Source organism: Dermacentor albipictus, chromosome 1 (assembly GCF_038994185.2).
Source record: "Dermacentor albipictus isolate Rhodes 1998 colony chromosome 1, USDA_Dalb.pri_finalv2, whole genome shotgun sequence".
NCBI classification, from domain to species: domain Eukaryota; kingdom Metazoa; phylum Arthropoda; class Arachnida; order Ixodida; family Ixodidae; genus Dermacentor; species Dermacentor albipictus.
In genome coordinates, this window is record NC_091821.1 from 333,715,047 (window position 1) to 333,728,008 (window position 12,962).

General features: G+C 46.9%; 1 protein-coding gene across 3 annotated transcripts in view; it reads right to left on the reverse strand.

Annotated features, from left to right (window-relative positions):
* LOC135910143 (uncharacterized) overlaps positions 1-12,962 on the reverse strand; it is a 766,803-nt gene that overhangs the window by 321,001 nt on the left and 432,840 nt on the right. For 2 of the 3 annotated variants that reach the window (XM_070531686.1, XM_070531687.1), the window contains exon 2: positions 8,962-9,045. In XM_070531686.1, coding sequence (XP_070387787.1) covers positions 8,962-9,034 — 73 coding nt within the window. In that variant the 5' untranslated portion in view covers positions 9,035-9,045. Of the gene's footprint in view, positions 1-1,227; positions 1,522-8,961; positions 9,046-12,962 lie in introns of those variants that run through there. The other variant, XM_065442181.1, reaches the window with a different exon arrangement.

The following is a 12,962-nucleotide window of genomic DNA, read 5'->3' on the forward strand; positions in this document are numbered from 1 at the left end:
CTTATTACATGAACGCTTAATAAGTAACAGTAATTTTAAACACACATAAATGTCACATACACATATATAAAGGGTGGAAATGCGAGGTCAGAGTAATAACGTGCTTTTGAGCAAGAATGGTTTGCTATTATTTGTTGGAATTATAGGCGGTCGCGCTCTAGGGCAACGATCTCTTCGAGTAAGTTCCTTTCCTCAATGGCAACAGGAAGAAATGATTTGTTAAATGCGGTGGTTCTACCAAAAACTCGTTGGATGCTCATGGAGTTGAATAGGTGACGTGAATAGCGGCCGGGAAGTTCTACTAAGGGGCCATGCAAGTTAGGAAAGCAGTAATACAATTTATGAAATAAGCACAGTCAGCTTGCGTCTGAAGCCTCAACAGTGCAGTCCGATCGACTCCCTAAGACTATTGATTCTCGAATGGTATTCGTTGGTAGGCGTTATGAAGCGACCAGCATGATTTTGCACGGAATCTAGTAGCTTTTATGAGGACTCCAAATGAATGACGCGTATTTAAGTTTAGTGCGAACGAAGGTTACATGAGCTATTTGGTGGACTGATGGTTAGCACAGAAACAACGTTCTTCTAATGTAACCAAGTTTCTTTGATGCATTAGTTACAAATGGAGTAATGTGTTCGGACCACGTTAAGTTGCTACTGCTTAGGATGCCAAGGCATTTATTAGGTTGGTTGCCTTTAATGAGCAATCGTATTCCGAGTTAGACTGCTTGCAAGATACTCGCATAACTTTACATTTAGAAGCATCAGTCTGCATCACCCAGCACGAGCACCAGTTTTCTGTCAAACACAGATCGCTTTGCAGTAATTTGTGGTCTTTAGTGGTGGTTATGGGGCGTTACAGACACAGTCATCAGTGAATAGTCGAATGGATGATGAAATTTCCTATGGCAAGTCATTTACATCAATTACAGAGAGTAGAGGACCAAGCACAGATCCCCGAGGGACTCCAGAACTTACGAAAGTAACATATGATTCGCATATCTTGTCCAGCACGTCAGTCAAAGCAGGAATGCGTCGAACGAAACGTTAAATGATTGGTATACTGCTTATCATATGCGCGGATTGTATAGAAAATCTCAGGTGGGTATTCTCTATTTGTTAATGCTTACTGTACGAACCGGCAAAATTTATTAGCCGAGCTATTTAGCATCTTCGCGCGTGCATAGCTCAAAGCTGACCAAAGAGTCTTGTAGACGCACGACTTACCGCCATATGAGGAGATGACGCCGAAGAACACAAGCCAGCGCAAGAAAGGCGTCATTGTTTTTGAGTCGGGATTCATGTTCACTGAGGCCAGCACAGAACGAGCCGCCAGAGGCGAAAAAGAACCGACGGTTGCGTCACAATTAGCACAGCCACCCACTCACGCAGCCACGCAAGGGCAGGACCGAACACCGAAGAAGGTCACGTGGGTAGAAGGGGGACGAAAGCTTAAAGCCGCTGAGGGTGTGAGCAATGTCTTTAGGGTGACACACTGGGAATGCAGTCGTCGTCAACTTATCCACAACGCCGTTGTTTCAGTTAAGCCGTCGACTTACGAAATACACAGTAATAGAGTATCACGAAGAAGATGAGGGAGCTCCTGCTACGTAGAGCGTGGCAAGTGACGACAGGAGCACGGTTTTGTCACGAGCGTGTCAAAAGAGAGCGACTTGCCGCGCGTGCCAAGCCGCGGCTGAGCACGCTTTCCCGGGAGCAGCGTTAGCACGCAATCAGTGCCCCGAGTGAGCGCAAACGGCAGGCGTCCGAACAACCACGCGCCGCGGCGGCTTTCAAAGCGACTGGAGGCGCGTACGCTACGCGCTCCCTCGAACATCGCGGCACTCGGAGCGTAGGGGGAGAGCGGCAGGGTACGGGGGAAAGGAGGAGACCTGCCTCCCCCTTCTCCCCTTTTCCTCCTGGTTTCCCCACCTCCCGAGCAACCTTCCTTTACCCTTCCTTCGCTCTCGTCCCTACCTCCCTTCCCCCCCTTTTTTTCCGAGATGGGAACCACCCCGAGGTGGCGCCGCGCGGCGGCGTCCCGCCGAAACTTTGGAAACTCTGGAAGCTACACCGGCTGCGCGCGACCTGGCCTGCCGGTCCCAACTTGCCTTGGGCTCTCCCCAAACATTGTGCCGTTCGTCAAGCGGCGAGAGCAAATATTGGGCCCGATCTCGTGCAGACTAGAGCCATTATGCTTCGCTTTTCCCGGTCACCGATACAAATATCTGCGAGAGAATAGGAGTGAAGAAAGGAAGAACAATAGTGATGTGCAAACAAAGTTTACTGCAAACGGCAGCGGAGCAGTTGTGACTGCTTTACTTGTCGATGCTTTTGCAGTATGCTTTTACAAGGTGACTGTTGGTGCCATGCTTTGATTTACGACATCGTGTATCATTAATCTTTTACATGCTTTTATTTTTTTTTCACGCTAGCGCAATCAGCAGAGGGGAACGACTACGCCAATGTTTTCTTCTCGAGCCTGTTAAAGAAGTTGGTTAAGATGGAATAGAATCATCACATTACCCCTGTCCTTGTTACTTGTATATCCATTTGAAAACAAAAGATGAGTGCATTACGAAAGTACAGCACATACAGAAATGTAATATACTTCTCAAATGCCTTAATAATTTCTCGTGCACACAAGATAAATTGACAGCCGGCGAAATATTGGCAGCAGGCCACGTATAAGAACTAGAGCTCAAATATTATGCATCAAATCGAGTCATCCCCTTTACGTGTGTTGTAGGAATAAATGTGCATTTAGTAATGCTACCTGCAGCTGTATGTGCTACTTAAAGATATTATACGTCGATTTCATCCGTCGTAGTCACGACGTAGTATACGTCGTAGTCATCCCTTAACTATGAGGTGAACAAATTGATATGCATGGTAACCAGGTGCAATAATAATGTTAGTGCACTTATTCACATAGATCGGGTTCACCGACTGGGTAAATAACACAAGAGGGATATATCAATGCTAGATTTTTATATAGAGCAGCTAATGTTTGCATGCCGTCTGGCTGGGATGTTTTTTGGGAAAGGCAGAGATAAAGAGGACCATCTAAATGCTAAGGGGATTTCATTTTTCAACCGCTAGCACCGCGTTCTCCAAGAGTCACGTGGAGCACATGAGTTCTAGAGGTCGCTTAAGGTGAAAAGTTTGATATTTCCTTGGAACACTAAATCCTCTTCATCCGCAAATTATAATAGACCGCTGGCAAGCGCCCCAGTTACGTAATTAAATGCCACAGCCAAGCAGGCTTCTCTCGAAAAAAAAACAAGAACATTTAAACGGAAGGTGATCATTTATGAAATGTCTTGGATTCCTTGTAGCTACAATTACAGAACATTGAAATGCCACTTTAATATAAGCTTACTTATATCAATTTGTTGTCTTAATGAAAAGAACTGAGCCACTGGCTCAAAACGCATTCGCAAGCTAATCATTGGCCCATCATGTCAAAGCAAACACTACAGCTATTTTCCCATTGGGATTGAAAGTGGGTATGAGCTTACAACTATAAGCAGTAATCTTTGCGCAGCAACGTACTGGACCACAGACAGCAGCCACGTAAGGGAAGAAAAAGACAAAAATAGGCTGACGATGTTAGAAGTCCCGTACTAGTGTACACTAACCCGATTGGCTACATCTCCCTAATTAGACTTAAGCTGGAATATGCTTGCATAGTTTGTCATCCATACACAAAAATGAATATCAATAGTCTTGATAGAATTCAGAGAAAAGCGGTCAGATTTATATTTAACAGATATTCTATATGTGGTTCCGCTACCGAACTTATGCAAATTAACAACCTTGAACCACTCGAACTTCGAAGAAAGAAACAAAGACTTGAATTCATTAAACTGCTTAACACCAACAATTTATCCTTTGACCCATCCGAACATTTATCGCAAATATCGACCAAAACTACAAGCCACCGCAAACATGATGCATTAACCCCTTATTTTGCAAGAACAAACACATATAAGTTTTATTTTTTTTCCTCGAACTGTAACCGAATGGAATTGTATAATTGATTCCACTTCCTAATCCTGTAATTTCATGGTTCTGTTTGTTTTGTCAATCTGATTTCGATTGTATGTAAAATATGTCGCCCCCCCTACTTGGACCACGTGTCCGCAGTATTTAATAAATAAATAAATAAATAAATAAATAAATAAATAAATAAATAAATAAATAAATATCAATTCACCGACGGATAAATACACCCCGCAATTTCATTCGCACTTCGAGGTGGTTACAAACAGTTTCCAAAGGCAACGTGTAACCACACTACTTGCAGCAGCTAAGCAAGCTGAGCTGCTGCAAATAGTGTGGATCATAATAAAAAGCATGTGTGGGAATAGTAGCAATATTTTGAATTAATAATATCCATATTCATAATATAATATTTTTCATAATATTCATAAGGATAATCATAATATCCTGTCAGAATGTCAATGACAGCTCACGCTATACTATCTTCGGCGCATTCATAGCAACACAAAAAAACAAGACACCTTTGACTTTTCATAAATAAATCTATATATCTCAAAAATGCAATAGAAAATGTAAAAGATAAACAAAAGAATACGCGCTCATTTTGTACTTGCCCATTTCTCCAGAGAACTTCGCCCATGACATTCACTTGTGTTGTCATGACTTGTTCATAAAGATTAGCAGCTGAGAAAACGTATATTGCTTTTCTAAATACATTTTTAAAATATAGCAGGACTAAACCTCATATTAATTTGTAGAAAGGGGAGAGGGGCAACACATATTCTAGAGGGAACAGATAAGGATTATGGTATCTATGGCATTCAACCTGGAGACCATCGTGCTCGAAGTCAATCCCGAAGCCACAAGATTTGACATGGTTCCCACTCCATTTGCAGGCGAAGGAGCACGAACAGCGAGTGCTTCTGTGCAGTAAGATTCAAAGTGGCTTTGTTACACACTGCGATAGCATGATAGCCATAGCCGGCCACTGTTCTGGCAAAGCGCCGTTGTCCCTAACAAAAAGCGTGCTAAAACTCCGCCATCAATGTGAGTTCATAATCACGCAGGAGGCTTAGAAGACGCGACACCACCTTTCGCACTATGTGCGTGTCTCTACGAAACGCTAAATTGGGCATGCAAGCATAACGAAATCAATCAAAATTTGTGGGTGTAGAAGTAAACCTGTGCATTATCAGAAGGTAACACCGCGCCGTTATTTAGGGTACCAGCGAAAACGGACAGAAAAGGGCAAAGCACTGCGAAAAAAAAAACTCATGAAAATCGGGTTATTGTACGCTAGTACGCGACTTCTAAGATCGACAGCCGCACCACCAGATATACGACATGTTGTCGACCGTGCGAAAAGTGTGAGAACTTACCTCTACAGACCTGGGCTGCCATCGGAGATAAGACGGTGACATACACGACTCGATTCTCATCAAATTTATGTATTGTCCTTAGACGACCACTTGTCTGCGTCAACGCCTTGGCAACTGGGAGCTTATTTTGAAGTAACGGGTAAACTGTCACGTAAACGAGCGCACTTTCACGGCTGCCTGTGTTCAGCGGCGTTGTCGCCACTGAGGCTAGGTAATCCCACGCAACAATGGATATGATGCAGTGCTTTTATTGAGAGAGCAACCATACAGGCGCTCTAAGTTCCTTCACACCGTCCCCGTTGGCCCCGCCGTGCTCACCCGGGTACGACAGCGGATGCGTGGCCAACGCGCCTTATATGAGAGGTCGCTTGACTTGCTATGAGTGCCAGGGCAAGCATGTGAGGGTGAGTCGAGAAGGACCGTGCACTGCCTCCGAGTTCGGGCCGCATACGGGACGACAGCGCTACAACCAATTTTAAGGGCATAGCTGGCGGTCTGATGCACACTGTCTTCCCGCACGCCCAGCATGGAGCTCAGCGTTGGAGGTCATGTCATCTGCTAAGCTTTGGAGACGTTGCACAGTAGAAATTCTGAAGGGAAGGTGACACGAAAACATTCGCTTTGAGAGAAACGCACATGTTTCCCGCTCCTCATAACGTTAGCATTGTCACTAGCTGCGGCTGCTTGCGGTCATAGAATGAACTCAGTTGATGTTTGTGTTTGGGCGCGTGACACCGGGCGCGTTTATGAAGGCAATGTATATTGCCATTTTAGAGTGGAACTCTGGCGATTTTAGGCGCGAATGACGCGCGACAAGGGGTCCCGGGCGTCGGTTCGACCAACACACCCACGAAAATCGCGTGGCCGCGTGATGCCGTTGGAAGTCGAAAAGAACGCGTCGCGTCGCGTCGCCGGACCCGCGTTCACCAATGATAATGCAGCGCGAGTCCACGTCACGCTATTCGACACTCAATAATTCCTTTAATGCCACCAGATGCTGTTGTCCTCCGCGCATCTTAGGGGAGCAGCTCGGCGGTACACCAGGCAAGCGCGGGGCCGCCGGCGCCCATCCGCCGTGCTCATGCGGCTGCCGACGCGTCGGCGGTGGCGCGGAGGTTCGCCGAGCGCTGCGTTTTCGTGACCGAGAAGCACGCCGTGCGGTTCCAGTTTTAGGCACCCGTTCCTGCGTTGAGCCTCGGCGTCCCTCGGCGTAACCGAGCGAAGGTTGAAAGAGCGAACGCGGAGCGCAGCGGGGGATGAAAGACGGCGAGGGCGAAGAGGTGAAGGAAAGTGGATGAGGAGAGTATGGCGAAAGAGTGAGGAGGAAAGCGGAGTGCCGCGCGAGACGTGCTCCACGGGGGCGACCAGGCATGCGGCAAGCGCGTCCACCGGCACCATATATGAAAATAAAGGGCTGGCATGGTCTTCCAAGCCACTGCGCATGCGCTACTTCGCCTGCGCCATCGCCGCTAGAGAATGCGCTCCGCGCGAGCCACGCGTTCCGTGTTCATGATTTCTTTTTGAACAATGAGCGACACAACCGCAGGAAACGCTTCGTTGGCCGCTGCTGCTAAACGAGCTGCCCGAGAGAGGCTCAGCGCTACCGCCGAGAGGACCCTGTCGTTCAGAATGAAATTCTTTGCCACACATATGGCGAATTCGAAACCCCTTAACAGCTGCGCTCAAAATTCGCCTTAGGGGAGTATCGTAATCGTCAATAAATTTTCTACTGCCCATAAAGCTACAAGCCTTCTTTCATGTAAAAAGCTAGTACTTTTATGCCGCTGCCAATGGTTTCCCTTCCCGGCGAAGCGGCGACTTCTTTCTTCACCTGTCCTTTGCCTATATGTACACACTCCTTGGCGGTGCACATCTGTGTCTTCCTTTGTTGAAAGCACCTGTAACTTTCTTAATCAGTTTAAATTCTGGCCTACGAAGTTATTGCACCGGGAGTATGAACGTTTCTTGGCCCTTACACCTATATTTAGCTTAAGCATGAGGCAGAGTTTATATGAAAACAGCTGTTTGCACTCCCAATATTGGAACGGACTATGCATATTTCACGCCAGTTACAAAGGTTGGCCTCTTTATTCAGGCTGTGAACGTACGAAAAAGCCACAGAGCATTCGTGTCTAATTGATATTACTGTTACCTATGCGGAAGTTTCGTCTCTGTTATTATCACCCAGAAAATTTGTGATGTAGGACCTAGGAGGGCATATGCTTAGCCACGGGTCTGCGAAGGAAAGTTTGGAAGCAACTTCTTTACTGTCTTTGTTTGCAGGTGTTAGTGCAAATGCATATATTATGCGCCTGCAACATTGGTTCTATATGATAAGCGTGACTAAATGGACGCTCAGGCAAGTTTACACATTCAATATCCGGAATTTCAGTCGAGAAGAAGGATGCGCAATAGCAAGGAAACTAACCGCAACAGGCCCCTTTACTGCCGCGCAGGCGCAGAATGACGTGCACGAGAGGGAGAACGGTCCGGGTGATGACGTGCTCGTAAGTGTAAGTGTTATTACACGAGTACTGATAATGACCATTTGTGATTTTTATTACTGTTGCTAGTGCACCATATCCCGTCATTTTTTACCGCCGCATTCACATCGTTAGACCCGTAGCACGTGATCATGCATTTGTACCAACTAGGCCAGCTACCACTTTTAAGTGACTGTTGAGATGAAAAAGGCAGTGTTGCAGAAAGGGTATGTTTTGACTGCCTGTAGGAGTTCACGACCTGAGAGCAGCATAGGCAGTGTGTAATTTCTGGCACTACAATGTCGACACATCGTTTCGAACTCTATACGCCATAAGTAACTGATCTTTCAGCTCTGTCAGAATTCTCGTATTTTGACTTTGAAGATTAATAAATAATCAGTTGCCAAATTGTGGTCTTGAATCCCCGTAGTATCAGTACTATTAGGCTTATGAGATACGGTCACCTTAGTTATGTTGAGGAGAAGCCATCCAAATCTTCACTATGTATAACTTAGAGGAACTTATCGTATCGTATTAATTCGGCGCACGGAAATATGTCTGGTTGTCTCATCTGGAAGACACTTAGTTTTATCCCCAAACGCGAGCCATCATGTATTTTATCCGGAACGTTTGACATGTGATCACAAGGTATACAACAACAAGCGAGTGCATATTGAACAATCGACTATGAATATGATAATCTTATCGTCCTTTAACACAAGCCACTATTTTGCATATAAGTACATGATTATTCGGGAAGTAAGTTGTAATTTCATCGCTTATCTTACTTAAAATCACGTCTAGGTTACTCTTCTAACCCGCTCTTAGGCTCGTTTTAATCTAGCCAATAACGCCGCTTCGCTCGCCTTAACAAAAGCCCAGATTCTCCAAAAAGAGCAACGGCCAAGCGAAGGGCCTCTCTTACGACGCGCCGTTAAAACTGCCGCAAAAGCTCCTTCCCCTTATGACCACCCCGCGTGTCCCAGTTCCCCGTAAACTAATTCACTTTTCACCCGAGCCGCAGCGGCTCGTAGTCATTTCACTCCCCAGCGAGCGGCAAGGACGGGCGCATAATCGTTTTGCCGAAAACTTACCCCATGAAAACTGTCGCAGTCTCGCCTCGCTACTAAGCGCCAGAGCAGAAGCCGGCCGCTCTTTCAGGACCATGGCGGTTCATTCTGGAAAGACGAAAAATAAAATACAGACTGAGTTAGAGAGAGATTAAAAAAAAAGATAGAAAGAGTGGGTGCAAAGTGCGCGTTTCCCTCCAGCTCGCATCTCGACCGCTATACTGCCCTCCAGACAGCCGTTCCTCAAGTGCCGAGATCGAGTCCAGCGTTTAAGACAGCGACCAACACAGCGCATTATGCAGCGCTTGTTCACGCGCATAGCACGTTCGCTGTGTTCGGCGCTCACCAGAGCAAGCCGAGTGGGAAAGCAAAGCAAGGACGGCCGGAAAGACGTGAAGCAGCCAGTGCCGTGTATGTTACACTCGTAGTGTTACACGGACTGACTCTTGAGAGGCCTGCCAGGAGGCCACGCGCAATATTTTGGCCGTGTAAGCGAGGAACTCGGGAGAAACGGCGCGAGCCGGCTCTGTCGCGACGATGTTCGCGCGGCGCAGTTGGCGAGAGCGCAAAGGCGAGAGGCAGGCGTAGCAAGAGGGAGAAGGCGAGTGGGGCAGAGGGAAGGCGGCGAAAGCCACTTTTCTCCTCGCTGAGCCGTCTTGTCAGCGGGCCACTTCTGCGTGGGGGCCGACTGGGCCGTTTCAGGCACTCTCCCTATCTGCAGGCCCTCGCCCCTTCCGCCGCCACATCCCCAATCTTCAAAACAGCGTCTCCTCCGCTTAAGCCCTCTTCTCCGCGAGTCACTCTTCCTTCCAGGGGAAGCCGCCGGCAACCGGGGTGGCCGCCGGTCGGAGCCAAGGCTGCGGGAAGGAGTGCAGGGGGAGTGAAATGGCCGTTTTCTATCTAGACATAATGAGCGCGGGTAATTGCATGCTCGGCCGTGGCTCGGCACCATCGATTTTGCAATATCCGAAGCCGCGGAAGAATTAGGAGCGCGGAAGTGAGACGATGCGCGCCGTGGCTGAGTGCGTCGACCGAACAGCGCACGGCAAACTTTGAACTAGCCGGACGGACGACGACGCCGAGCCGGCCGCCACAAGATGCCTCGTCGCTCGGCTGGACCGGCGCCCCCGTGGTGGCGGGCGCGCTAATGCGCCTGGAGAGGAAGCCCATCCTCAACGCACGCCAGTGCTCCGAGGCCCGGAACGGTCGCGCCAGGGGGCCGCAGGCCGGAAGTTAATAAATAAAGAAAAACACAGAGAGAAATGGTTTTCACGGAAATTCTTTATTTCCGAATGGGCAGAGCCTTTTTGTTTCGGTTCTCGTTTTGGCCTAATCTGTTGCCATTATTGCATATGTTTCAGGATTCCTCGCATTTAATTGTCTTTTCTTTACTTCAAAACCTCAGTTATGGAGAGGAAAGTAATTCCTACGAGTGTATAAAGCTTGGCGACTGTTCGTTTCAGAACGGGATCTGAAACATTGCACATCCCAGCTGCAAAGAACACAAAGCGATTTCATGTTAAGGGGTGCTTGAACCATAATAACCAGTCTGCTTATTTTGTAGGCAACTTACGAGAAATATGCAGTGAAGTGCCCACTAGCATAACACTGAGCCACATAACCTGCGCCTATGTTAGCGCAAGAAGACCAGCTGGCTGCCACTGACGCATATGTACTTCGGGTATATGTGAAGCGTTTTTATGCATGAAATGCTTTTAGCTCCCGTTGTCGGCGACCTTCAAGTGACCTTAAGGCAAAAAGCAAGAGCCGTTACCCGGGAAATCAGACGAGAACATCGGGGCATCGTTGAGAGAACAAAAAGAGGCAGGCAACCAGGCCCCCAACCCTTTGCGCAGGACCGCATTACATACGCTAGTTACTGCCCAAACAACTAAGAAAAAACACTGCTTCCGAGTTCTTCCTAATGTTTGTTCCCAATACCACTCATGCTGTAACTTCTATCACGCTGAAGTTTTGTTTGTCATTTCCAACAGCAACGTTCAAAAGGCAGATGCAGTGCCCTATACAGTTGATTGTCATCTTCTGGCACTGAGACAGCGTTGCCTGTCCTTTTTTAAACGCCAGTGGTCCATGAGTTCCGCAGCGTGGTTATTGCGCCACCTTCTTCGAGAGATGGCGCCACGCTGCGTAACCACGCCGGCAGCGTCCGGCACGCCGCGGGTGGTTGTGAGATGGTTTTGCTGATTGTGAGGTGGTTGGGAGTAATCGTCGTAATCACTCCAACTAATCTGCTTTGCCTGTAGCCATTTCATGCTTACATATACTTTCGATTACGGGAGATCCACCATTTTTTTTTCTTGTCGCTGTAAAACTGTAAAACAATGACGAATTTCCTTCCGGCCGATTATAGCATACAACCAACCGGAAATATTTTCAGAGCACTGAAGCCACAAGAAAAAGCTTCACTTCATTGCCACTTCACCATAACACTCGATTTTTTGTGAGCAATAAACGTACTTGGGGGAGTCTCTATATAGTAACGGCGGCTTCATTGAGTGCGATGAATTATTTTTTTTTTCAGATCCAGTGCACCGAGAACATTCCCGATTATGAGTATACGCTTTCCAAATCGTTTTGTAGGCGCTGTGGCACTAATATGTCCTTAGGTCACCTGTGGATTGCAGTCTGACAGTGAAAGTGAGTCTGATCGATGCATGAGTTCGGACGAGGGGTGCTGCTCTCTGGGCAACAATGTTCCTAACGGCTTGGTATCCAGTAAAAAGTTATTCATCGCCTTATTAATATGATAAACATTTGCATTAAGTGCCGTTTTAAAATGATGGCAGGTGGTGGCATAGGAGGTTATATAATAGCCTCAAAAGAAAAAAGAAACATAGTGGTCGATTGCTGTCACGCTTATCACTTATGGTGAATCCTATTGTAAACAGATTTATACTATACGGAAACCTGAGCTTACATGCACGCCGACGGGAGGCCGTATTGAGTAGACTGAGTGGAATCCACGTGGAAGTCATATATGACGCAATTTAGTGGTGCATCGCTCCGAGTCGGCGCGTCTATTGAATGAAAACAAAAAGGAAAGCTAGACGAGCATTGTGTTTTCAAGAAAGAAAAGACAACAACAACAACAACAACAAAAAGAAAGGTTGAGGTAAAGAGGGAGAGAGAGGTCTGGTGGTGGTCGTTGACCTTTGTTCTTGAATCGCAGTAATCGCGAATTCCTAAAGCGAAGGGCACATTTCCTGGGCGTGCGAATGGAAGTGAAAAGATCGAGCTGACTTACTATGCAGAAAGTTCTTGCACAAATTTTCTTCTTTTCCTCTCATGATCTGCGGCAAATTAATATTGTTTCTACTAACGTTAATCTTGTTTTCTTGTTCTGAACTAAATAAATTTTGAGCAAGGACAGGCTATACTACAATAAGTATAAGATCTGGGCTCGCAAGATAACGGGTGTAATATTGTTTTCTTCGCCATAAGTTTAATGAAAGTTTCATCAGCAGTGCCTTCATTGGAGATGTTAAGGGACTGCTATTTCACAGGGATGCCACAATGGGCTCACACGTACGTATTACTTGTATTTCTCCCTCTTTCAGCAATGAAACAATATTGGGTGGCCGCTAGTCAACTAACATCCTGTCCTGTCTACAGGCTAACTAGAACGGGAAAGACTTTGTAACGTCCGCGTTTCAAGACTTGGTTGCACAAAGCACGCCAGAAACTCATCTCAAGCCCAGACAGCCGCGTGGTTCCCACGGGAAGCGCCGATGTATACCATTATCGAGGCAATAAAAAGAATAACACATAAGTAGTGTATTTTTATTGGAAGGTTTACTATCTAGATAATCATACATGAGATGACTTTTTCATTTGAATTGCGTAGTTTAACGTGCCAAAACCACGATTTGATTGTGAGGCACGCCGTAGTAGGGGACACGGAAATAATTTTGACCACCAGGGGATCTCGAACATGCCCCACTGCATGGGACACGGACGCTTTTGAATTTCGCCCCCATAAAAATGCGGCTGCTGCAGCCGGGATT